The sequence below is a fragment of the Felis catus genome, chromosome D1, assembly GCF_018350175.1.
Source record: "Felis catus isolate Fca126 chromosome D1, F.catus_Fca126_mat1.0, whole genome shotgun sequence".
In the NCBI taxonomy this organism is placed as follows: domain Eukaryota; kingdom Metazoa; phylum Chordata; class Mammalia; order Carnivora; family Felidae; genus Felis; species Felis catus.
Genome location: NC_058377.1, coordinates 8,468,860 through 8,492,276, shown reverse-complemented (window position 1 = coordinate 8,492,276; position 23,417 = coordinate 8,468,860). Strand labels below are relative to the sequence as shown.

Genomic DNA, 23,417 nt, shown 5'->3' with positions numbered 1-23,417 from the left:
TTTCATTCCATTCAACAGGAGAATCTGTACTACATCATCATGTGGGGGACTGATGACGCTCTGGTTTATTTTTGTTGTTCACTACTCACATCACGGATAGAAACTAAAGCAAAATGTGGAGATACAGTTAATTTTAACGAAGTCATCAGGTGACCAGGTCACGGAGCCTGCTGAAGAACTCAAGGATTGGGGGGGTGGGGAGAGCGAGAGCGGGGGGGGGGGGGGGCGGGAATCTCTCTTCCCTCTCTCCCCTCTCTTGCTCGCTCTCCCTCTCCTCTCTCTCTCTCTCTCTCTCTCTCTCTCTCTCTCTCTCTCTCTCTCTCCCCCTCTTAGGGTCGGGAAGACGGTTCGGAGGACCCCGAGCTCACCTTGTCCCATGGATACACCAACCATAGGAAGGGGGCTACATTGAAAAGGGTGGGAGGGGTGGAGCCCCGGCTGGGAACCTAACCTCTGGTGGGAACACCCACAAGTGGGAGGGAATCGTAAGCGGGGAGAAGACGACGACGTGGCCCCATGCCCGGTGCCCATGGCCCCAGGGGACCTGTCCTGGGAAGATGAGGCCACCCACACCTGGCTTTGAAAACCAGTGGGGCTTAACCTCAGGAGCTTTAAAAATCAGCAGGGCTCAACTCGGGGAACCACAAACATCAGTGGGCTTAATGCCAGTAGAGCCAGAGGGCAAGAGGAAAGCGAGTCCCCGCCCATCAAGAGCCAGAGGAGCAAAATCACCGCCCCCCCCTCCCCAGGCACAGCACGGTAGCAGCAGTTTGAAAAGCGCCTATGGTATACACGTAAGAGATTTATTGGCTAATCTGAGAACGTGTGATGGAGGGGGAGAGAACTGTGGATTTCTCCGGGGGCCAACGTGCTGACAGGTACCATTTCTGATGCCCAGTCCAGACGGCCAGAGGCTTGCAGGAGCCAGCCCTAGCCACTCTACACCCACCTCGCTACCACCACAAACCCTGCCCCGGCATCCTCTGCGGACCTGCACCGTCTCATCCACCCACCCTGGCGGGCAGGCCTCCAAAGCAGCTTGTGTCCCACCACACGCTGCAGGCAATCCCAGAGGGCCCGGCACCACTGCAAAGTGACTCCTGTCCCCGGGAAGGAGGTAACCCCACACGCCGGTGCGCCCACAGCTCCAGCAGGCCAGCCTCTTAGCTGGCGGCATAGGGGGGTAAGCCCTGCTCCTCAGTGCACCTGTAGATGTGGCAGAGAGGACAACGGCACGCGCCTTGTCTGATCGCCAGCTCTGCTCACCAACAAGAGCCCCTCTGTCACACGGGGAGCACGCCCTGTGGCTGTGGCAGAGAAGCTAACTGCAGATACCGAGTCTGACCGCTGGCTTGCCCACCAAGCAACCACGGCAGTGGCCTCAGGCCTCTCAACAGCATGGGGACCAAACCCTGCCCAGTATGCCCAAACTAGACAAAGCGGGTCAATGCCGCTTGCTGGGTCGAAAGCAATCCAGATGAGCCACGACAGCAAGGAACATGCAGTCCACATGGGGAACACAGGACACAGAACCTCTTCTACACGAGACCACTGCAAGACGAGAAGACCCAGAGAACCTACCTAACACAGGAAAACAAATACGGAGTCCGACAGAATGAGGAGACAGAGAAATATCTGCTAAAGAACAAGACAAGTAACAAGACAGTAAAAGAGCGAAATGAAATGGAGATAAGCAATATGCCTAAGAAAGAATTCAAAGTAATGGTACTCACTAACTTGAGAAAAGAGTGGATGATCTGTGAGAACTTACAGAAATACAGATAGGGATAGAAATAGAGATAGAAAATATGAAACAGAAACCTGCCAGAACTGAAGAATTCAATAACAGAAGAAAAACACACACTACAGAAAATAAATAGCAGATGTGAGGACACTGAAGAACAGATCAGTGATCTGAAAGACAGGGTATGGGGCGCCTGGGTGGCTCAGTCGGTTAAGTGTCCGACTTCAGCTCAGGTCCCTATCTCGCGGTCTGTGAGTTTGAGCCCCGCGTCGGGCTCTGGGCTGACGGCTCAGAGCCTGGAGCCTGCTTCCGATTCTGTGTCTCCCTCTCTCTCTGCCCCTCCCCCGTTCATGCTCTGTCTCTCTCTGTCCCCAAAATAAATAAACGTTGAAAGACAGGGTAATGGACAGCAACCAAGCTGAATAGCAAAAATAAATAAATAAATAAATAATAAAAAATAAATAAATAATAAAAAAATGAGAGTAGGTTAAGGGAATTCAACAACATCATCAAGAGTAATATCATTCACATTAGAGGAGTCCCAGAAGGAGAAGAGAGAGAGCAGAAGGCAGAAAGTTTTTAAGAAGAAATAACAGCTGAAAACTTCCCTAATCTGGGGAAGGAAACAGATATCCAGGTCAGGAAGCAGAAACGGCCCCCAAGAAGGTCCTTACCAAGACCCATAATAATTAAAATGGCAAAAAGTCGTGTTAAAGAGGAATTTAAAAAGCAGCAAGAAGAAAGAAAACAGCTACATACAAGGGAAACCCCTTATGGCTGTCTGCTGATTTGGGGGCAGAAACTTTACAGGCGAGATAAAGTTTTGGATAAAATTCGGCAGGAGTGGCATGGTATGTTTCAAAGTGCTGAAAGAAAGAAAAAAACCGCCACAACCATGAATACTCTACCCGGCAAGATCATCCAGAGTGAGAAGAGAAATAGTTTCCCAGATAAACAAAAATTAAAGACCATTACCACTGAACCAGCCTTACAGGAAATATTAGAGGGAATCCTTTAAAAGTGAAAAGAAAAGGCCATAACTAGAAGATTATGGAAGGAAACTTCACAGGTAAAAGCAAATATAAAGTACAGTAAAATCACTTATATCCACATAAATTAGTCAAAGGATATACAAAAAAAGTTGGAAACTATGAAATCTATATATAAAACATGGTGGGGGGAATAAAATCTTAGTGCTTTTAAAGTATGTTCCAACTGAAGTAACCATCAACTTACATAGTCTGTTATACACATAAGATGTTATATATCAACCCAATGATAACCACAAATAAAAAATGTATAAGAGATATGCAAATAATAAAGAGAAAGGAATCTAAGCACACTAAAGAAAGCTATCAAACCACAAGGGAAGAGAGAAAAAGAACAGAGAAGAACTAAAACAAACAAAAAACAAAAAAACAAAACACCCAGAAAACAACAACGAAGATGGTAATAAGTACACAGCTGTCAATAATTACTTTAAATATAAATGGACCAAATGCTCCAATCAAAAGACATAGGGTGACCGAATGACAAACAAGACCATTCTCTAAGCCGCCTATAAGAGACTCACTTTAGACCTAGAGACACATACAAACTGAAAGTGAAGGGGTAGAAAAACATACCATGCAAATGGGAGCCCCCAAAACAGCAGGGGTAGCAATACTTCCATCAGACACAATAAGACTTTAAAACAAAGACTGTAGCAAGAGACAAAGGACACTACATAATGATAAAGGGATCAACCCAATAAGAGGATATAACAATTATAAATATCTATGTTCTCAACATAGGAGAACCTAAATACATAAAGCAAATATTAACAGACATAAAGGGAGAAAATGACAGTAACACACTAATAACAGACTTTAACACTCCACTTACATGAATGGACAAATTACCCAGACAGAAAATCAACAAGGAAGTAGTGACTTTGAATGACACATCAGACCAGATGCACCTAACAGACAGAAAACATTTCCTCCCAAAAGAGCAGAATACACAATTTTTAAAAGTGTACATGTAACACTGTCCAGAACAGATACCATGATAGGCCACAAAGCAAGTTTCAATAAATCTGAGACTGAAATCATATCAAGCATCTTTTTTGACCACAACTGCATAAAACTAGAAATCCATTATAGAAAAAATCTGGAAAGAACAAGAATGGATGGAGACTAAAAAACGTGCTACTAAACAATGAATGGGTCAACTGAAATATCAAAGAGGAAATTAAAAAATATATGGAAACAAATAAAAATGAAGACAAATGGTCCAAAATCTTTGGGACACAGCAACAGCAGTTGTAAGAGGCAAGTTTGTAATGGTACAGGCCTCTATCAAGAAACAAGAAAAATATCAAATAACCTAACTTTACACCTAAAAAACTAGAAAAAGAAGAATAAAACCCGCAGCTAGAAGAAGAAAAGGAAGAAGAAAGATTATAGCAGATATAAATGAAATAGAGACCAAAAAAACAAGAGAAAAATCAATGGAACTAAGAGATCGTTCTTTGACAAGATAAACAAAACTGATAAATCTTTAGGGACACTGATCAAGAAAAAAAGAGGACATAAATAAATAAAATGAGAAATGAAAAGAAGTAACAATGAACACCACAGAAATAGAAAGGTTTATAAAAAAAATCATAAAATATTACACACCGACAAACTGGATAACCAAGAAAAATGGATAAATTCCTGGAAACATACAATCTTCCAAGACTGAATCAGGAAGGAAAAGAAACAATGAACAGACTGATTACCATTAATGAAATTGAATCAGTAATCAAAAAACTCCCAACAAACAAATGTCTAGGACCAGATAGTTTCACAGGTGAATTTTACTAAACATGAGAGTCAATACTTACTCTTTTCAACTATTCCAAAAAAACAGAAGAGGAAGGTAAACTTCCAAATTTGTTCTATGAAGCCAGCATTACCCCGATACCAAAACCAGACAAAGACTCTACAAAATAAGAAAACTATAAGCCAATACCTCTCGCGAACACAGATGCAAAAATTGTCAACAAAACATAATCAAACCGAATTAACAAATACATTAAAAAAAATCATTCATCATAATCAAGTGGGGTTTATTCCTGGGATGCCAATGTGGTCCAATATTTGCAATCAATCAGCATGATATATTAACAAGAAGAAGAATAAAAATCACGATATTCTCAATAAATGCAGAAAAAGCAATTTGATAAAATACAATATCCATTCATGATAAAAATTCTCAACAAAGTGGGTACAGAGGGAACATACCTCAACATAGTAAAGGCTGCATATGACAAACCCAAAGCTAACATCATATTCAGTGGTGAAAAACTGAAATCTTTTCCTTTAAAATCAGGAAGAAGAGAGTGATGTCCACTCTCATCAACTTTTATTTAACATAGTACTGAAAGTTCTAGACACAGTAATCAGACAAATACAAGAAATAAAAGGCATTCAAACTGGTAAGGAAGAAATAACACTATCACTTTTTGCAGATGACTTAGTACTCTACATAGAAAATCCTAAAGACTGCACCAAAAACTACTAGAACTGCTAATTTTAGTAATGTTGCAGGATACAAAATTAATACACAGAAATATGTTGCATTTCTATGCACTGAAAACAAAGGGGAAGAAAGAGAATTTAAGAAAACAATTCCATGTACAACTGCACCAAAAAGAGTAAAATGCCTTGGAACAAATTTAACCAAGAAGGTGAAAGACCTATGCTCACAAAACTAGAAGAGGTTGATTAAAAAAAAAAAAAAAATTAAGGATGATTCAAATGGAAAGATACACCAAGTTCATGGATTTGAAGAATATTGCTAACATGTCCATTCTATCCAAAGCAATCCATAGATTCCATGCAAGGCCTATCAAACACCAGTAGCATTTTTCACAAAAGTAGAATAATACTAAAATTCGTAAAGAACCACCAAAGAATCTGAGTAGCCAAAGCAATCTTGAGAAAGAAGAACAGCTGGAAATATCACAACCCCAGATTTCAAGATATACTGCAAGGCTCTATGAATCAAAACAGTATAATACTGGCCCATAAACAGATCAATTTAATAGGCTAGAGATCCCAGAAACAAACCTACATCTACATGGTCAGTTAATTTATAACAAAGGAGAGAATATACAATGGGGAAAAGACAGTCCATTCAATAAATGGTGCTGGGAAAACTGGATGGCTACATGCAAAAGAAGGAAATTGGACCACTTTCTTACTCCAAAATTCGTACTTCTAAATAAAATATTTCCAAAGTAAATATTTCTTTACACAAAAAATAAACTCAAAATGGATTAAGGACCTAAATTTAAAACCTGAAACCATAAAACTCCTAGAAGAAAACAAAGGCAGTAAGTTTTTTGACATCAGCTGTAGAAACATTTTTCTAGATACGTCTTCTTAGGCAAGGGAAACAAAAGCAAAAATAAGCTATTGCAAGTACATCCAAGTAAGTTTTGGCACAAAAGAAACGAACAAAATGAAAGGCAACCTATTGGATGGGAGAAGATATTTGTAAATGATATGTCTGATAAGGGTTAATATCCAAAATATCTCATGAATTCATACAATTCAACACCAAAAAAACAAACTAGCAAGGATGTTGAGAAAAGGGAACGCTTGTGCACTGTTGGTGGGAATGCAAACTGATGCACCCACCGAGGAAAAGAGTAGAGAGGTTCCTCAATAAATTAAAAATAGAAACACTACACGATGCAGTAATTGCACTACTGGGTATTTACCCAAAGAAAGGGAAAACACTAATTCAAAAAGAAACATGCACCCCTATGTTTATGGCAGCATTATGTACAATAGCCAAGATAAGGAAGCCATCTCAGTGTTCATCTAGAGTTAAATGGATAAAGAAGACATAGTTACACACACACACACACACGCACATGCACAAGCATATCACTTAGTCATAAAGAGTGAGATCTTGCCATTTGTGACAACAGGGATGGCCTTAGAGAGTATTAGGCTAAGTGACATAAGTTAGGCTGAGAAAGACAAATACCCTATGGTTTCCCTTATATGTGGAATCTAAGAACAAAACAAACGACTAAACAAAAGAAAAAAAACACACTTAAATACAGAGAACAAACTGGCGGTTGCCACTGGGGAAGTTGGTGGTGGACGGGTGAAACAGATAAGGGGGATTCAGAGGTACAAACTTACAGACATAAAATACATAAGTCATGGAAATGAAAAATACACCATAGGGAATACAGTCAATATTACTGTAATAACGGTGCACAGTGACTACACTTATCCTGGTGAACGCTGAGCAACGTACAGAATTGTCAAGTCGGTATGTTGTACACCTGAAACTAATATAACATGGTCTGTGAATTATACTTCAAGAAAAAGGAAATCAAAAAAAAATTTTTTTTAAAAGAAAAAGGAAATCAAGGAATCTCAGTCATCAAAGTGCACTGACCCCAAGTTATCATACTTCCATCCATGACAGCTCTCAGAACTGTACTTCGTTAATGACAGGACAAGTCACCTGGTAACTTAAGCCACACGTAAAAGAAAAGAGCACTGGATTTCTTTACGGAAAAATAGGAATTTAAACTACTGGACACAGGGGCGCCTGCATGGCTCAGTCGGTTGAGCATCCGACTTCGGCTCAGGTCATGATCTCACAGTTCGTGGGTTCAAGCCTTGCGTCGGGCTCTGTGCTGACCGCTTGCTCAAAGCGTGGAGCTTGCGCTTCAGATTCTGTGTCTCCTTGTCTCTCTGCCCCTCCCCCGCTCACGCTTTGTCTGTTTCTCAAAAATAAATAAATGTAAAAAAAAAAAATTTAAACTACTGGATACATGTGGACTGAGACGAATTCAACTCCACTGACGAACTACCTTCAGTTTAACGGAATCACAGGGTTTGAAAAGTTGTAAGGCTACTTGGAGGAAATGAAAATCACAGTATCCTAAGAATTTAATTTCAGAAATATGATAAATAATAATCATGCTTTATTTCTGAGGCATACATTTCATGGAATATCTACATTATCAAGTATCTGTCCCATTAAGGAAAGAGGCCTATTGACTGAATGACCAATTTGCTAAATTACTAAAGAGGGATTTTCTTTTTTTAAGCAATTAAAACCAACCGCACTTTTTGTCAGGATTTGTTACTCCAGCTCCACTCAGTATAACTTTCACTCTGTTTCATATTTCAGAAACCCAACAGGTTTTGAATTCTTACTATTTTATATGCGGAAGTTTAGGGCTTTCTCTAAACTTAGCTCACCTTTCTATTTTAACACACTGACGTCCTCCATACTTAGCAGTGAAACAGTATCACAAGTTATGCTACAGTAAGTTCTGGGAAACTGTCAATTTTTGGTGAATTGTTTATTCAACAGACTTACCCAGAACTTTTATCCATGTGGCGCCTTTTTAAAAGCATATTAATCAGGGGCGCCTGGGTGGCTCAGTTGGTTCAGTGTCTCGATTTCAGCTCAGGTCATGATCTCACCGTTCATGAATTTGAGCCCCGAGCTGGGTTTCACACTGATAGCATGGAGCCTGCTTGGGACTCTCTCCCACTCTCTCTGCCCCTCCCCTGCTCATGCACACGTGTGCTCTCGCTCTCTCTCTCTCAAAATAAATAAACATAAAGGAAAATAAAGCATGTTGGTCAACGGGAAGTAGAAGCATGCCCCCTCCAAGGCAACACAGTAGGACCCCTGCAACCCTGGGACCTCTGGGGTCTATCTTGGTTATGCGGCTTGTCTCTGTGCAACTTTGAAGGCACCCAGATCTAAGATCCAAGGCTCCTTTATGAAACTGTAGAAATCATCACAGAAAACCACCGATATAAAATTAAGGCAAAAATTAAAATATTCCTATAAATCATAGGAACAAAACGGACTGCTAAGTTGCTATGCTTATTAAATAAACACTTAAATAAAACCCTGGGATAACAAAGTATTCATTACATGAGTCACTATATTCTGGATTGAAATCTAGAAGCTAGAGCTAATGCAGTAAGCGTAATTACTGAACACCTATTACATCCCAGGCACTTGGTATTAATTACCTTTAAGTCTAATAACAAGCCCGTAAGACTTCCCCCTTTTTCAGTTCTGAAAAGTGGGGCTGGAAAGTTTTAACAATTCAGAATCACAAAAGTGGTATGTAAAGAATTTAAACAAATTTTTAAATTTTTATTTATTTTTGAGAGACAGAGCGAGAGAGAGACAGAATGCGAGCGGGGGAGGGGCAGAGAGAGAGGGAGACACAGATTCCGAAGCAGGCTCCAGGCTCGGAGCTGTCGGCACAGAGCCGAACGCGGGGCTCGAACCCCCCGACCGTGAGATCGTGACCTGAGCTGAAGTCGGATGCTCAACCGACTGAGCCACCCAGGCGCCCCGAGAACTAATTTTTTTAAAAGTCTCCTTCGGCAATTTCAATAAAAATGCCCTGGCTTTTCTACCTTTAACTTCTATCTAATCATTTTCTCTCACTTCTATAGCTAGCATTTAAATGAAACTAAAATATACTCATCTTATATATGGAATCATTCTGCCTCAGAGATCAGAAAGAAAATAAAATAGTACTCTATTCTTAACTCATGCTTGTATTTACTTATTTTGTGTATGAGTTTATTATATAATAGGTTTGCTTAACTTATCATGAGTGGGAAATTAATCTGAAAAGTAAAACCATGTTATATTTTATGAGACGTGACATGGATGAAATCTATCTACATTTCTGTTAAAATAAGATTATGAATCTGATGTAGATATGTATTTTTAAATGACTTTTTTTACTTTATGTAGATCTTATAAATGGCAGAATATGAAAGTTTACTATGAATTTTCATGAGTTCTGGCACTTTCAAAGTTATGGACGTGGTACAACATTTTATTGTGACTGACAGTATAATTCTGCTATAATAAAAATTTCCTGTCAACCTGTTCTGTCCTGAAATGCCTGAAGCACTTTCGTTTAAGTGTCAGATTAAAATATATGACGGAGAGGAGAACAGAATCTGCACTGTCCCGTCTTTACAGCAAGCGATACAGGGGGGTGCCAAAAGGGTGTGGGGGTAGACGTTTGTTTTCATAATTATGTAAGAATAGATTGTTCAAATGCCTTCATTATGCCATCTATTTTTGAATCAGTTTTCCTGTGGATAATTTGCACCATGTGGGAGAAGTAAAGTTTAGAGTCTTACGTAAATTTTCCATCATCCAAGTACCTTTCATTTCCATTGGGAGCCGGTTTGGGTCATATGAGTTGATGTGAGGCTGACCCAACTGTGACATCATTTATCTAAAGGACACCATCTCAGAAATTCATTTCTGCGGGCTCCCGGTTTTATAAATCTCATGCCCTTTGCGCCTCTCTAAAAATGCGTTCCCCTCTAACGCCAAATACTCCACTTGTGCCTTTCTTGTTTCCTCCGTCAGAATTGGCAGTTGGTTCGGTCTGAAGGCCAGACCGTCCTAGTCTTACTGTCTTTGTCTCCTGTGGAGACTCTCTTTCCCACCCCCTCCTTATCTAGGTTCATTCTCAAACTGAAAACGAAACAAAATCCTGCCCCAACATTCCTTCATCCTGTTTTCCCCTTCCTCTGTCAACTTTCTACGATACTGATCTAGCTGTAGTTCTTCATTGCTTGCTTTCTTTCCTTTTTCTTTTTCCAAGTAGGCTCTATGCCCACTGTTGGGCTCGGAGTCACAACCCTGAGACCAAGAGTCACGTGCTCTACTGACTCAGCCAGCCAGACACCCCCATTGCTTCTTTTCTTGGCATCCCTGTAACCGGGCTTCGATCTTTAATGCCACGTGGCATTCCTGAAGACAGTGACTTCCAGGCTGTCGTGTCCTCTAATCTCTCTCCTTAAAGCCTGCTCTTCTTCGAGTTTGACTGCATTTGTACATCCTTGGTTTTTCTAGCATTTTACTTTTTTCTAACATTTGTGCTTTTCACACTACTCTTTCCCTGAACTATCACTTTCCTCTGCTTCCTTATCTGTAAATACGCACATTTCATGCTAAGTGATTTTTGACACTGGCTATACATCCGAAATACCTTCACCCTTCAAAAATATATGATGATGTGGGCTCTACCACAGCCCCGTTCATTCAGATTCTCCAAGCGTAGAGCCCAAGACTTGCCCTGGTGATTGCCATATCTGGCTATAGTTACAGGTGACCCTCCAGAACCTTCCTTTGTTAGGCTCTCCCCTGGAGATTTCATGATGTTTAGACCTTACAAATGATCACTCTGCTAAAGTAATTGTTCGCTAGTTCTGGATTTTTACAAGGAAAAAAAACTCATTCGGGAAAGATTAAACGGTAGGTTATTTTACTGAAAGACTTCTCAAGGCCGTACGTACACTTCATACTTCTATGCCACTTCAGGCCCTCTTTATTCCATTAGAAAGGGTTGTTTGCACCCAAATCGATCTACCTCCTATAATCCACTTTCTTTTTTTTTCCAGTTTATTTATTTTGAGAGAAAGTGGGAATCAGGGAAGGACAGAAGGAGAGGGAGAGGGAGAGACTCCCAAGCAGGCTCCGTGTTGTCAGCATAGAACCCGAAACAGACCTAGAGCCCACGAACTGTGAGATCATGACTTGAGTTGAAGTTGGACACTACACTTGACCTTAGCCAAAAGGCTGAGAAGCGACTGAAGTTGGATGCGTAACCAACTGAGCCACCCAGGTGTCCCTATGATCCACTTTATTTTTATTTTATTTTTAAAAAAAAAATTTTTTTTTCAACGTTTTTATTTATTTTTGGGACAGAGAGAGACAGAGCATGAACGGGGGAAGGGCAGAGAGAGAGGGAGACACAGAATCGGAAACAGGCTCCAGGCTCTGAGCCATCAGCCCAGAGCCCGACGCGGGGCTCGAACTCATGGACCGCGAGATCGTGACCTGGCTGAAGTCGGACGCTTAACCGACTGCGCCACCCAGGCGCCCCCCTATGATCCACTTTAAACATCACTGCTAGATTATCAGTCTAAGGCACAACTGTACTCTTATAGTCCTCTTCTCAAAAATCTTCAATTATCTTTGGATCAGGGTCAAGTTTAAATTCTCTAGCTTGGCACTCAAGGCCTTAGAAGGTCTGACTTGAACCTTTTCAACTTGTTTTTATCTCTCATTATCCGATAAAAAGAGTACAGACTTCGAAGTCAGGTATACATGGGTTTGAATTATGCTTTACCTGGGAGGAGCAATTCAAATCCTGCAAGTCTCATTGGCTTATAACTGAAAGAAAGATAATGCTGGTCCTACCTGAGAAGGTTACCTTGAGGCTTACAAACTGGTCCTTCTCATACCCTGTGTGTAAGTCCTCACCCTCACCCGCTAAAAACAGTGCTTCTCAAATGTCAGTACACATTCTTGGCAGCTGGCATACTCGTTACACAAGGAGATGTGTGAGTTGCACCTGGGTCTGGACTTGGGCAGTCCGCGTAGAGCTGGCAGGTCTCTAGAGTTACACAGCCCAGTATGGTGGCCATCAGCTCCAGGTGGCCCTTGAGGACTTGAAGTAAGGCTCGTCTGAACGGCGACGTGCTGTGAGTGTAAGATAGCCGACTTTATGACTTAGTATCAAAAGAGTAAGGTGAAACACCTAATTAATAATGTTATCAATGACATGTTGAAAGGATATTTGGGGTCTATAAGCCTAGATAAAATATACAATCCATGTTAATTTTACCTGTTTAACTGTTTAATGTAGGTACCAGAAAATTTTAAATGATGCACATGCCTCACAGTGCATTTCCAATGAACAGCACTGGTCTAGTATGTGCATTTCTAATAAGTTCTGCGACGATTCTGTGGTATCCTCAGATCACTTTTTAAGAAACCATGTGTGAAATGCTAAGCTCTCTGAAAGAATCAATGCCTTTACACATCTTTATAAGCCTCACAGTGTTCTGAACATTGGGGGTTATTTACTTTATACTAATTGAATTTAGATGCACTTAAAATTTTGAGTTCTTAAAATTCATAGAAAGAATTTCATTAGAAGTTTCGCTTTGGCTTTTTTATCCCCAGCTTGTAAGGAATTATTTTTGAATTTACATTTCTTAAGTGAACCAAAAAAATTTGAAACTCTAACTTTGATTTGTTCCCAAATCAATATAAACAGTTTTCTAAAGGAATTGGTGTTTTCCCCTAGGATTATTTGACTTCACCTAGAAATAGACTGTTTACCTGACTAGATTCCAAAATTGTTGAATATTATCACAGTCAAGTTCTTCGTTTAAAACTAGTGGTCAACACTCAACCAGGAATATGCACGGATTTCTACGCCACAGTAATTTCGCCGGATGAGGAACAAAAAGACACGTATCTGGGGAAAGAGGGTCTGTATCTAAGGATGAACGGGAGGAGAACTGGCAGAGCCCCCTGGCAGCTGGGAGGAAGAAAAGTGAAAGAGATGCGATTCCAAATATGTAAGCTAGGGGCACCTGGGTGGCTCAGCCGCTTGAGCGGCCGACCTTAGCCTAGGTCGTGATCTCCTGGTTCACAAGTTCGAGCCCCACGTCAGTCTCTGTGCTGACAGCTCAGAGCCTGGAGCCTGCTTTGGATTCTGTGTCCCCCACTCTCTGCCCCTCCCCTGCTCTCTCTGTCTCTCTCTCAAAAATAAATAAAAACATTAAACATTTTTCAAAAAATACATAAGCTAATGTGGGGATGCAGAATAACCTTGACTTCAGTGACTATTAGAAGGGAAATTGGTCACGACACTAGGAACACCTCTCAAAGATGGTTCAGTAATACCCAGTGAAGACTTTGGCACTTACCTCATGGCCACATTGCTGCCATCGATGACTACGGGTCTCAGGTTCTCCCCGTCATCCGCCACGAGCTCTTGCATCGGAGAGTCCGACCGCTGAGACTCCAGGGAAGGCGCTTCCCGCGTTAGACTGTTGACCGTACTAACCGTCTGTTCGGCCTCACTTTTGTTTCCAAGCTTGACGAGCTCTCCCAAGATGTCATTGATTAAAGCATCGGTACCGAGTTTATTGAGCACAAGCTGAACCTGTTCTTCAGAATAGCCTAACTTCAGTGCAAACTCTAGTTTCGTTTGGTATTCTCGCACCACATCGGGGGGTTTCTTCACTTCCTTGGAGGTAGTCTGGGACTCCTCAGGTTTAAAGTCTTGCAAAATGTCACTGCGTTTGAGTATGTGAGGCTCTAAGCAGGGAGACCTACACAGTTGTCTGTGAGTCTTGGTTAATAAGCATGGCTCTGCTGAAATGCTTCTCGACTGGTCTGACTCGTTGTCGGAATTTGTGCTTTCTTCAGAGTCACCAGAGCTCACATTCTCTTCAGACACCTCTTTCTCTTCCTTCCCGGAATTAACCTTATCCATTGTTGGCTTTTCCACCATTGACCAAGGTACAGATGTACTTAAATGTGGGTCAGTGCTCTCCACATAAAGGTGGCCTAGGTCATGCCCCAGATGATCCTTCAAGCCCATGAAGCTGTTATGTGTACTTGACTCCACTTTGCTATTTTTTCTGTATTCCTGAATGCAAAGCACCCCGTATTCCTAGAGAAAAAATGTAAAATATTTAGAATCTCTTATGTACAGTTTGATTCCTGTTTCAGTGAAGAAGTTGAAAGATTATTTATTACCAAAGTATACCGAATACCTACTTTGCAGTTACCTACGTCTTCTCATCCCGCGGAACACCTTTGCCCAAGATGGCACCATGCCCCGTTTTTCAGATGAAGAAGTTAGGAATTAGAATGCCATGCGATCCCTCTGAGGCGACAAAGAAAATAACCAGTGGAACTGGATTTTTTTTTTTTACCCAGTTTTGCCCGACTCCCAAACCCATGCTTCGCCCACTCTGTCATGATGCTTCTCATTACGGAAGAGACCTTTCCACTGTCAGAAAGGCCAATGTTTCCAGAGCGACACCTAGAACATTACCCAAAAGCATGTTTTAGATATACCAGGATAGGTTGTGTACAAGTTCTCTAAAAGAGTTCATAAACATTTGTAAAGATTACAGAGAAAGCCATACGGAGAGAAAGGAAAACATGAACTTTACTGTAATTGAAAAATTGACGTTAATGTGGATCAAGCTTAACAACAACCTAAAGACATTTCAAAAAAAATTTAGGGGGTGTGCTGTAAAAGCACAATTGTACAACGGCCAACAAAGAATGAAATAATTACAGAGTGAATCCTACTCCGTTTAGGAGATGAACAGTTTTGTCCTAACAATCTTTATTTTGTGACTGCTGAACATAGTAACGAATACAAATCTTAATGATACGCCACCCTTACTGTCAAGGACACTACCATCTACTTCACTCCAGGGGAAAAGAGCTCTTTTTTATTCTGTGCACATTGCTAGAAAGCGCAGAAATGAAATCGTTCTCATAAAATTAGCAGCATACAGTTAAGTACACTGACCGTTATCTTAATTTCCTGCATTTTACAGAAGAAAATATCTCTCTGTATTATATCAGATAATTAGTTCACCATTATCTACGTTTCGCTAAAAAGTCATCCTTTCTGCTACTCCCTCCCCTGCCACCCCCAGGAATGCCTTGCTGTTTAAAATGCTTTTGCTGTTTTACTAGTTTTCCTTAAAGCCTATTGGGAATCATTGTTATTTCTCTACCAGGAACAGGTTAGCAAAATAAAATTATCTGTTCTTGTGCTTCAGTGCAAGGGCTGTAAATTTACTTATTAAGGCAATTCCAGTGTTCCATCTGGGGAGATTACTAAGGCAGGGGTAGCTGAATTTGAGACTGTCATAAAACACCTATTTAAGTAATCTAAAAAAGAAAATTGTAAAAAACATTTTATTCTAAAGCTCTTCAACATCTTATTTACACTAGAAAGGAGCTATTATATAAATGTTAAGAGAAAAATGCTAAGTGTTCTTCTAAGAAGTCAAACATCTGAATGCATACTTGGTGAACTTATTAGAGAGTGAAGTATTTCCACATAATGAAATAAATTCTATTAAGTATGGTAAATACTAGAGAACAGAACATGGAATCTTTAGCTTGATAACCACACACTTAACATTTCTTCCGTGTGGAACTCCTACACACTTCTACAGGAGTTTCTTCGGGTTTTATCCCTCGAGAAGACAGATAACGCCGTTCTATTAATAGAGCGTTCATTAGTCTTAAAGGAACATCAAGTTCTCCTGGCCTGGGACGGCACAACTGATAAAAAGAGACACTCTTGAGGAGAGCTCTGAGCCGTATCTATTTCATTTTTTTCCTATTAATATGGATATGCACGAGCCCAATTACTTAGAATTAAAGGAAGGGATTCTGAAAGCACATCTTTACACCCAGTGATTTATTAACTACTGTAATATACTGACACCATAATGCGAGTAACAAATCACAACAGAATCCTAATGAAGGGATACAGTTAAAAGAAAAATCTGCACCGTGGCCTTCGCAGAGCTCCCACCAAAAGTATCTCGAACAAGGAAAACCCTATTGGAAGCTGGGCTGCCTGGCAACCAGAAGCTGGTTGCTAAGCTGCACTCTTTTAACATGCCATCATGAATGCTAGCACAGTCAAAGAATAATTTGGTATGAACAAAAGCCTATAAAAGAGACTGGGACTTAAGTGCGTCTGGTTTACCCTCCGAGAACAATGCAGCTGCCAGGCCAATCTGGAAGCTCCCACATCATTGTTCCGTAAACCCCGCAATCTGTTCTGACTGCAGGAAGTGTATTTAATGGGCCACGCTGCTGATCTCCCCCGAAAAGTTTGGGTTCTGCACAAGCGCTGTTGTGGGATAATTCTTCATGGTAATGACTCACTGACCCAATCCCCGACTTGAAGTAGGAGCTATGATTTTAATATTGAGCAGTAGTGTCCTCCTTTGGGACAGTTTCAGAAAAGATGAATACTTTATCAAAAACACAGCCACTGGGGAACAGGGGAATGAAATGTTATGTTTAAAGAGTAAGTGAAATTATTCTGAATTTTCCCATTTTCCAAAGAAATGAAACCCAATACTGTAAAGATTTTTAAACCATAAATGATCCACCCTAAACAAATATTTAAATCTTTCTATATCACTTCAGTCTAATCTAAAAAAGTGTCCATGACACAATGTAAAACTGCTCTATTAAATTTTATTCTACAGCTATAATGATAAAATAGGGAGAAAAAAATGAGATTGCCAATAGTTTACTTTTTATAATATTAAACCACAGAAAACGCAACTGTATACAAATGTAGTGAATATCACACACCTTTAACTTATAATCACTCATGTAATTTATACATCCTATTTAAATAAAAAGTTTACGATAACTGGGCTAACATGATTTTTAACACTAAGGATAAAAGTAAGCTTGATCTACCCTACTTAAAAAAAAAAAAAACTAACATTTTATTTTGTTAGGCAAAACGGCTTTTTCTTTTCAAATATTCTCACTGAACCTTTTTTTCCACAGTGACAGGCCTCTCTCTTCATGTTCCATATTTCAACTGGTTACTTCAGACTTTTCCAACGTCATCTTCCCTAAACAAGCAGTTAAATAATTTTTAGTTCCTGTCAATCAACAGACTAAATATGAAACAGTAAGAACAAGGGCAAAGGAGTTGTTACCAGGCCTATAAGCCACACAGATTTTCTTCACTACATAATCCAAATCTGAAGCAGCCTTATTTGTACCGATCAAATGGCAAACATTTGGTTTTTAAAACTTTCATCACTGAAATGCTTCCTTACCCATTCGTAATTAGTAAAAGACTGCCCTGACTTAATATGGCAGTTAAAATTTTTTTCACAAATGATCTTGAAATCATTCAATAAAATATTAAAGGCTGGTCTTAAGATTTAAAAGCTGAAAAAATATTTTCATAGGCTGCAGTACTTGTTCATGTCATGTGCAAAACTTAAAGGAATTATTACAAGAAATCTTAGGACAAAGAACAGTAAAGGGTCTTTACTCTTGTTCAGGGCCTTCAAGATTATCAACGTAATGTTGAAAAAGACAGCAAAGACTTCAATACCGTCACATTTCTTATTACATGTAAGACAGAAAATACTTTCCTCCTTAATTCTAAATTGCTTACTAGACTTTTAAGGTTTGCATGTACTCAAATGCAAACATAGGTAAACCACCTTTAATCAACTATTAACCAATAAGGCTAATTTCCCCCAGGTCATGAAGAAGCAACGTAGACAAAATTTCACACATAAAACAGGTCAGCGTTTATACTCCCATCATTATCAAAAAACTACAAAAAATATGGCTTAACTTTTAAGCTTTATATCAGGAATCTGTTGTAATTGGCCTTTACACACTATATTCATGAATACAAAAAGCACTGGGCAAAAATATCATGGTCTGAACACAGATTTCTACACTTACAAAGCTATAGCTTCCGTCCAGATACTATCCTGGACACAGAAATAATTTTCTTTGCCAAAGGCCTAATAGATTAAAAATCAAATAATATTATTTGTTGAAAAATAACCAAATTTTCATGCTAATTTTGTAGATGATGAAGTGTAACTATTTTGTCAAAAAGAAACTTTCTATTAGCTGAAAGTAGGTTTATAATAGAACGGTTATTTACTAGAAACGTGTTGTATACACACGAATTCCCCCGTTTGGTGAGATCTTTGAAAGTTCTCATTAGATGACTTGGATAATCCTTCACCTCAAATCCAGTAAAAAAGTTTTTGTTTTTGTTTTTGTTTTTATTCTAAAGAGCCTCACAGATCCAGAATATTAGACCACAAAGTTGTTAAATCAATTTATTTGTTTGTAATGTAAAGTTACAATGCCATAAAGTGGGTTCTGGTTGTTATCCAAATGGTAATACTATGAGAACAATGAAAATAAAATAATGAATATGTAATAAATACCTACTGCTGTAGTCTCTGTGTATTTAATTACCATTGTATTTCAGTGAGTGCTGTTGTCCGCATCCCTCTAGCTAACAAAGGAAGGATGTCCCTTTGAACAGATTGGTTAATGCTCTGGGGCAGCAGATGTCTACTAGAACTGCAGGAGACCAGCAACTGGTGGCCTGCCCATCTTCTGAAAACTTTCAATAGACTCCTGCATATGTTCACACAATAGGGCATGTGGTAGAAAGGAAAACCTCTTTTTAACCCTTTATGCTCTCTCTTTCCCTCCCAACTGATAGATGAAAGTCTTTGTCTCCTCCTCTTTTCCCCATTACACAACTCGTGAAAGCAATAGTTATGGGAACGACATCTTCAGCCTAATGTCTGAAACCACTGCAGGGAAGAAGAGATGGGAGAGATCAGGACTCTATGTTACTATCAAAAACCGCTGACAGAGCAGGTGAACACTTAGTCCTTGTATTTACAGCAAGCTGTCTGAAACATCTACCTGTGCATCGGTCCATCTCCCCAAGCTAGATTTTTACGACAGTAGGAAAATCGATCATATCTTACTATCAGCTTGGAGCACCTAAGTCTGACAGTGACACTTTAAGGAACCTAAGAATGTGACAAGATAAAATCCTAATTCATTGTTTGTCAAAATATCAGAACATGTGATCATCACTTATCTTTAAGTACCAAATGATCACGTGCCGTGCGCAGCGCCTTGCAAACGTTCATGAGGCTGTAATGACTGATCGGACTCCAGAAGATAAACCTGTAAAAGATCTGCTGCACGTATTTTACGGAGAGAATGATCTTGTATTTTGGCACTCCGTAATAATTTGTAGGCTTTCGTTTGAGGCGTATCCTCTCTTCTACAAAGTTCAAGTCAATACTCTCGGTATTTAGCCAAGTTGAACTTGGGAGGCAGGCATTAAGTAGCGCAGATACTCACGGCAGCAGGAAAATACAAAGACGTTTCTGCAGCAGCTTCAGCGGGAACTCCTTAACACAGTGGTAGCCGCAGACGTGCAGGCAAGCCAGGAAGAACAATGAATGGTTGGACAGATGCAATGGCAATGTCTTGGCTGAACCGATTACCGAGTGGAGGGACAGCCAATCACAGCGCGGGAGCTCACAATTAGTTGGGCAGATGCGGGCCAAGCTCGGCTCCCTGCGTCAGGTTCGCAGGTTCCTACGATAAGCGAGTTGATGTCATTCCCGGGGCCTGCCCCGGGCAGCGTGTGTATTAACGAGGGGTGTGCGGGCAACAATAGGCCAGACAAAGGCCACTCGCCGGCAGCTGCTCTTTGGGAGCCGAGTCATTAGGCAGCAGGCTGCCAACAAGAAACACCTGGCTTGGGCGGCCTTCGGCTTTTCCTCCTTGCTTTTCATGCACCAAACAAAGAAACCAATTCTATTTTCAAGTAGTCAGAGTTGCATGTTTCCAAAAAGTTGAGGCTCCACTCCAGTCTATTAGCTTTGGGGTTTTGAGAAATAAAGAAAATGAAGTGTGTCAAAGCAGCGATTCCCTACTGCAGTAATCCCTTTCTTTAATAAATGAGTGACTAGTGAAATGAGACAGAAGGCTACAGTCAGACGATTTCTCTGGAAACACTGGGAAATCCAAAATATTTTCAGGTATTGGTTCGTTTGTTGCAAGGCAATACAAAGACAAAAAAGGGAGGGGGAGCGATAAGAGCTTACAAACAGAATTTTAAAAAGTGAGTTCACTAGTCCTGTAGTGTGGGAAGACGAAACGAGTGTGGTCCAACTGTGTGCCAAATGTGTCATCCAAACTATACATTTAGACAAAACTGCTTACGTTCAGCCTAAAATCGCCAGCACGGCTCACCTTACACACGTGCAACGCCACGTAAAACTCTTTTATTACAGATTCCACTCACCCATCTCATTAAATAAAAGCTTTCGTTACGTTCTAATATACAACATTATTATACCTGTTAAAGGGATTTGTATTTCAGCTCAAATTCCAGCTCAGGAACAAGTTAACTTTATGAAGAAGAAATATGGGGGGAAGAATGACCAAAATGGACCTCCTCGGGGAGGAAGCTTGTTACCCCAGATTTATTTCCAACTTCCAGAATGCAGTACTTACAATGCTACCACTACATGCTTCTGAGGGCTGCAGTTTCATCCTGAGTGGCCTCAATTAAAGAAGTTCAACCAAAATTTACAACCCCTCAGGTGTTGTGAAAATACTCCCCCCGCTAAAGGAAACCTACCTCCGACGCACCACCTACTTTTGTGAACTCGCGCCCCCACCCGCCCACACAAGCACGCACCCACTTTTCACTCTCCTCCAGGTAAAGCAGGAGCTGCTACTAAAATTCGACTTTCTGATACAGGCTGAATTATGCACAGCCTAGGATTTATCATTGTATCATTATGAGAGCCAAGATGTAAAATTTGGCTAAAGCACCCCTAACGATAGAAACCAATCACAAATATTGGAGCTACTCTCCGTTAGGGTCATTTGTGAACACTTGGGGGAAAACTGCCAGTTGGGACTCCTGGCCACGCCCTTACTGTGTCCACTCAAGTGTCAATGAGATTTTTCTCTATTTACAACCCAAGAGGAAGGCCTACTCCATACAGTTACAAATTTTCAGTTATCTCACTGAAGAAAACATTCCTTATGCCTACCAGAAGCCTAAAAAAGTCCTGTTATCAGAAATAAAATAAAAACAGAGTATACTTTAGAGCACTGTCTATATTTTTTTCTCCAAAGAGTTTACTATTTTATTAAGGTATATCATTCCCAAATGTTAGAAAAGTTCAAAATCTGTGGAAATATTTTCTAACTAAATGTAACTATTAGGTCTAAAGCAGAAACCATTCTTTTTCTGCCAAGGGTTATTTACGGTAATGTTTCTGCAGTTAGGTGAGCCTATGGTCTAATGTTGTAAGCGCATTAAAGATAAAGCATCTCTAACATAGTTTACTGCAAGTTATAAGGTAAATTACACAGAGTTTAGACTTTATGTCTTGGGTAAGCATATGAATGTCACAGAAGCGAAGAAAGTTAAAAAATTTTTTAAAAGTGACGTGGTGGTATTTCTCTTTAAAATTTCATGAGCAAAAGGAGTAAGAAACATAAATCAAGGCCACTAGGATGGTTAGCAAATGTACTTCTTTTGGTAAAATGGAGTTTGATTTAGCAAGATAAGAAATAAAAAATATAACACACGAAAGCAAAGTAGTTACAACTAAATCCTAATAAAACCTAAGCTATGCACTCAGAGAGACAGGTCAATATTTATGAATTCATATTAAAACTTTTTTGTGTGTATAAAAAGGAAACTCTTTAGTATGAATAGAAAGTCCTCTCTTTTCCCCTGGGTTTCCTTTCTTCTCTTTATCCCCTGCTACTATAGTTACTACTTTATAGCTTTAATTCAGGAGGAGGAGGAGGAATCTTCTCACTAATTCCTGCCACTGTGAACACAAAGAATGAGAGAAAACTACCCAAGGGCTCAGCAGGGAGCCTGATCTCTAGCACTGGATTAAGCTTTTTTGCAAACAGCAAATAAAGGCAGTGATCTGAAAAAGCTAATCAGATCCTGCTGGGGTATTTAGACTATCTTGGTTGCTAGTATTGGATAATGTTAAGCACATTAAAACATCTGTAGGTGAAAAGCCCGTCTGGCTTTCTTAGTCATAGGCCCTGCCTGGTCCACTTGCCCGCCCCCCGCCCCCCCCCCCCCGCCACGCCCCACCCCAAAGCCAATACAAACAGCTGCACTGGGCTCTCTCCGGGGTGTCACAAACCAGGGCTGAGCAGGCCTGCGGCTAAGACAGGAAAAAACAAGGCAGGTGTCATTTGTAACTTGGGGAGCACGCTGAAATCTGTCAATGCCAAGGGGGTGTCTAATGTTAGGACCTTGTTTGCTCAAGTCTGAATGTGAACACATGGGCTCTGATGCTGATGTCTGGAAATCAATTCTCTTTATCTCTGGTGATACAAGCCCGCTTCCCAGTACCTTCCCCCTAATGTGGATTTGTTTCCCAAAGTACACGATCTTCCTTGATCCTAACAGTAACACCATGGAAGTGAAATTACCATGTCACATTTTCCCAACCGTCTCCTAAAGGTTCAAAGGTTAAAATTTCAGTCAAAACTCTTCTCTAATTTTTGAGAATTAAACTAACAAACAAAATAACCAACCTACAAAAACCTAATCTACACACACAGGGTAAGAGAATGAAGCAAAATCAATCAGGTACCAGCATGTGAACGAAAGTGCTCGTGGGCGAATTTTATTTCTCTTTCATGACAGGGTGAGCTTCTCCCAGAGCCCTCAGCTCTTTGCAGTGGTCCTGTAGCCCTGGTTCTGCCACTGAGGCTGCTGTCAACATCCAAGGCAGCGGTGGCTTGAGGGCACATCAGCCTCTCTGTGATGAGAGGTCTTTTCCTGGCGTCTCCTGCTCTGGCTTCAACTTCCCAACTACAGTGGCCTCCTTGGGTACAGCACTCCATCTGGCCTCTGCCTCCTCACTGGAGGAGGACTGATCTGGTGGGGGAGTCTGGGAAGAAGAATTTTGTAAGCAAAGCCTGGCCCCTTCCTCTGCCCTTTTCCCTTGGGCATCTGCCCACGGACAGAGTACACGGCTGCCTTGCTCCCCAGCACTGCCCAAGACTGGGTGGTTAAAGCTTTCTAGTCTGGACGTTCAAGGTTATCAAGCCCTCCAAGCTGGGTTCTGCCATGGTTCCACCAAAAAAAAGGCTATTTTGATGTCCATCTGTCTGGCTCCTTTGTCTGTTTCTCACTTGGTTCAGAACTAAGGCAGGAAAAACA

The 23,417-nt window shown here is 40.6% G+C and overlaps 1 protein-coding gene across 5 annotated transcripts in view; it reads right to left on the bottom strand.

Annotated features, from left to right (window-relative positions):
* Positions 1-23,417, bottom strand: part of ZC3H12C (zinc finger CCCH-type containing 12C) — an 87,989-nt gene that overhangs the window by 36,616 nt on the left and 27,956 nt on the right. For 4 of the 5 annotated variants that reach the window (XM_045038259.1, XM_023239075.2, XM_023239072.2 and 1 more), the window contains exon 2: positions 13,534-14,285. In XM_045038259.1, coding sequence (XP_044894194.1) covers positions 13,534-14,213 — 680 coding nt within the window. In that variant the 5' untranslated portion in view covers positions 14,214-14,285. Of the gene's footprint in view, positions 1-13,533; positions 14,286-19,552; positions 22,268-23,417 lie in introns of those variants that run through there. The other variant, XM_023239074.2, reaches the window with a different exon arrangement.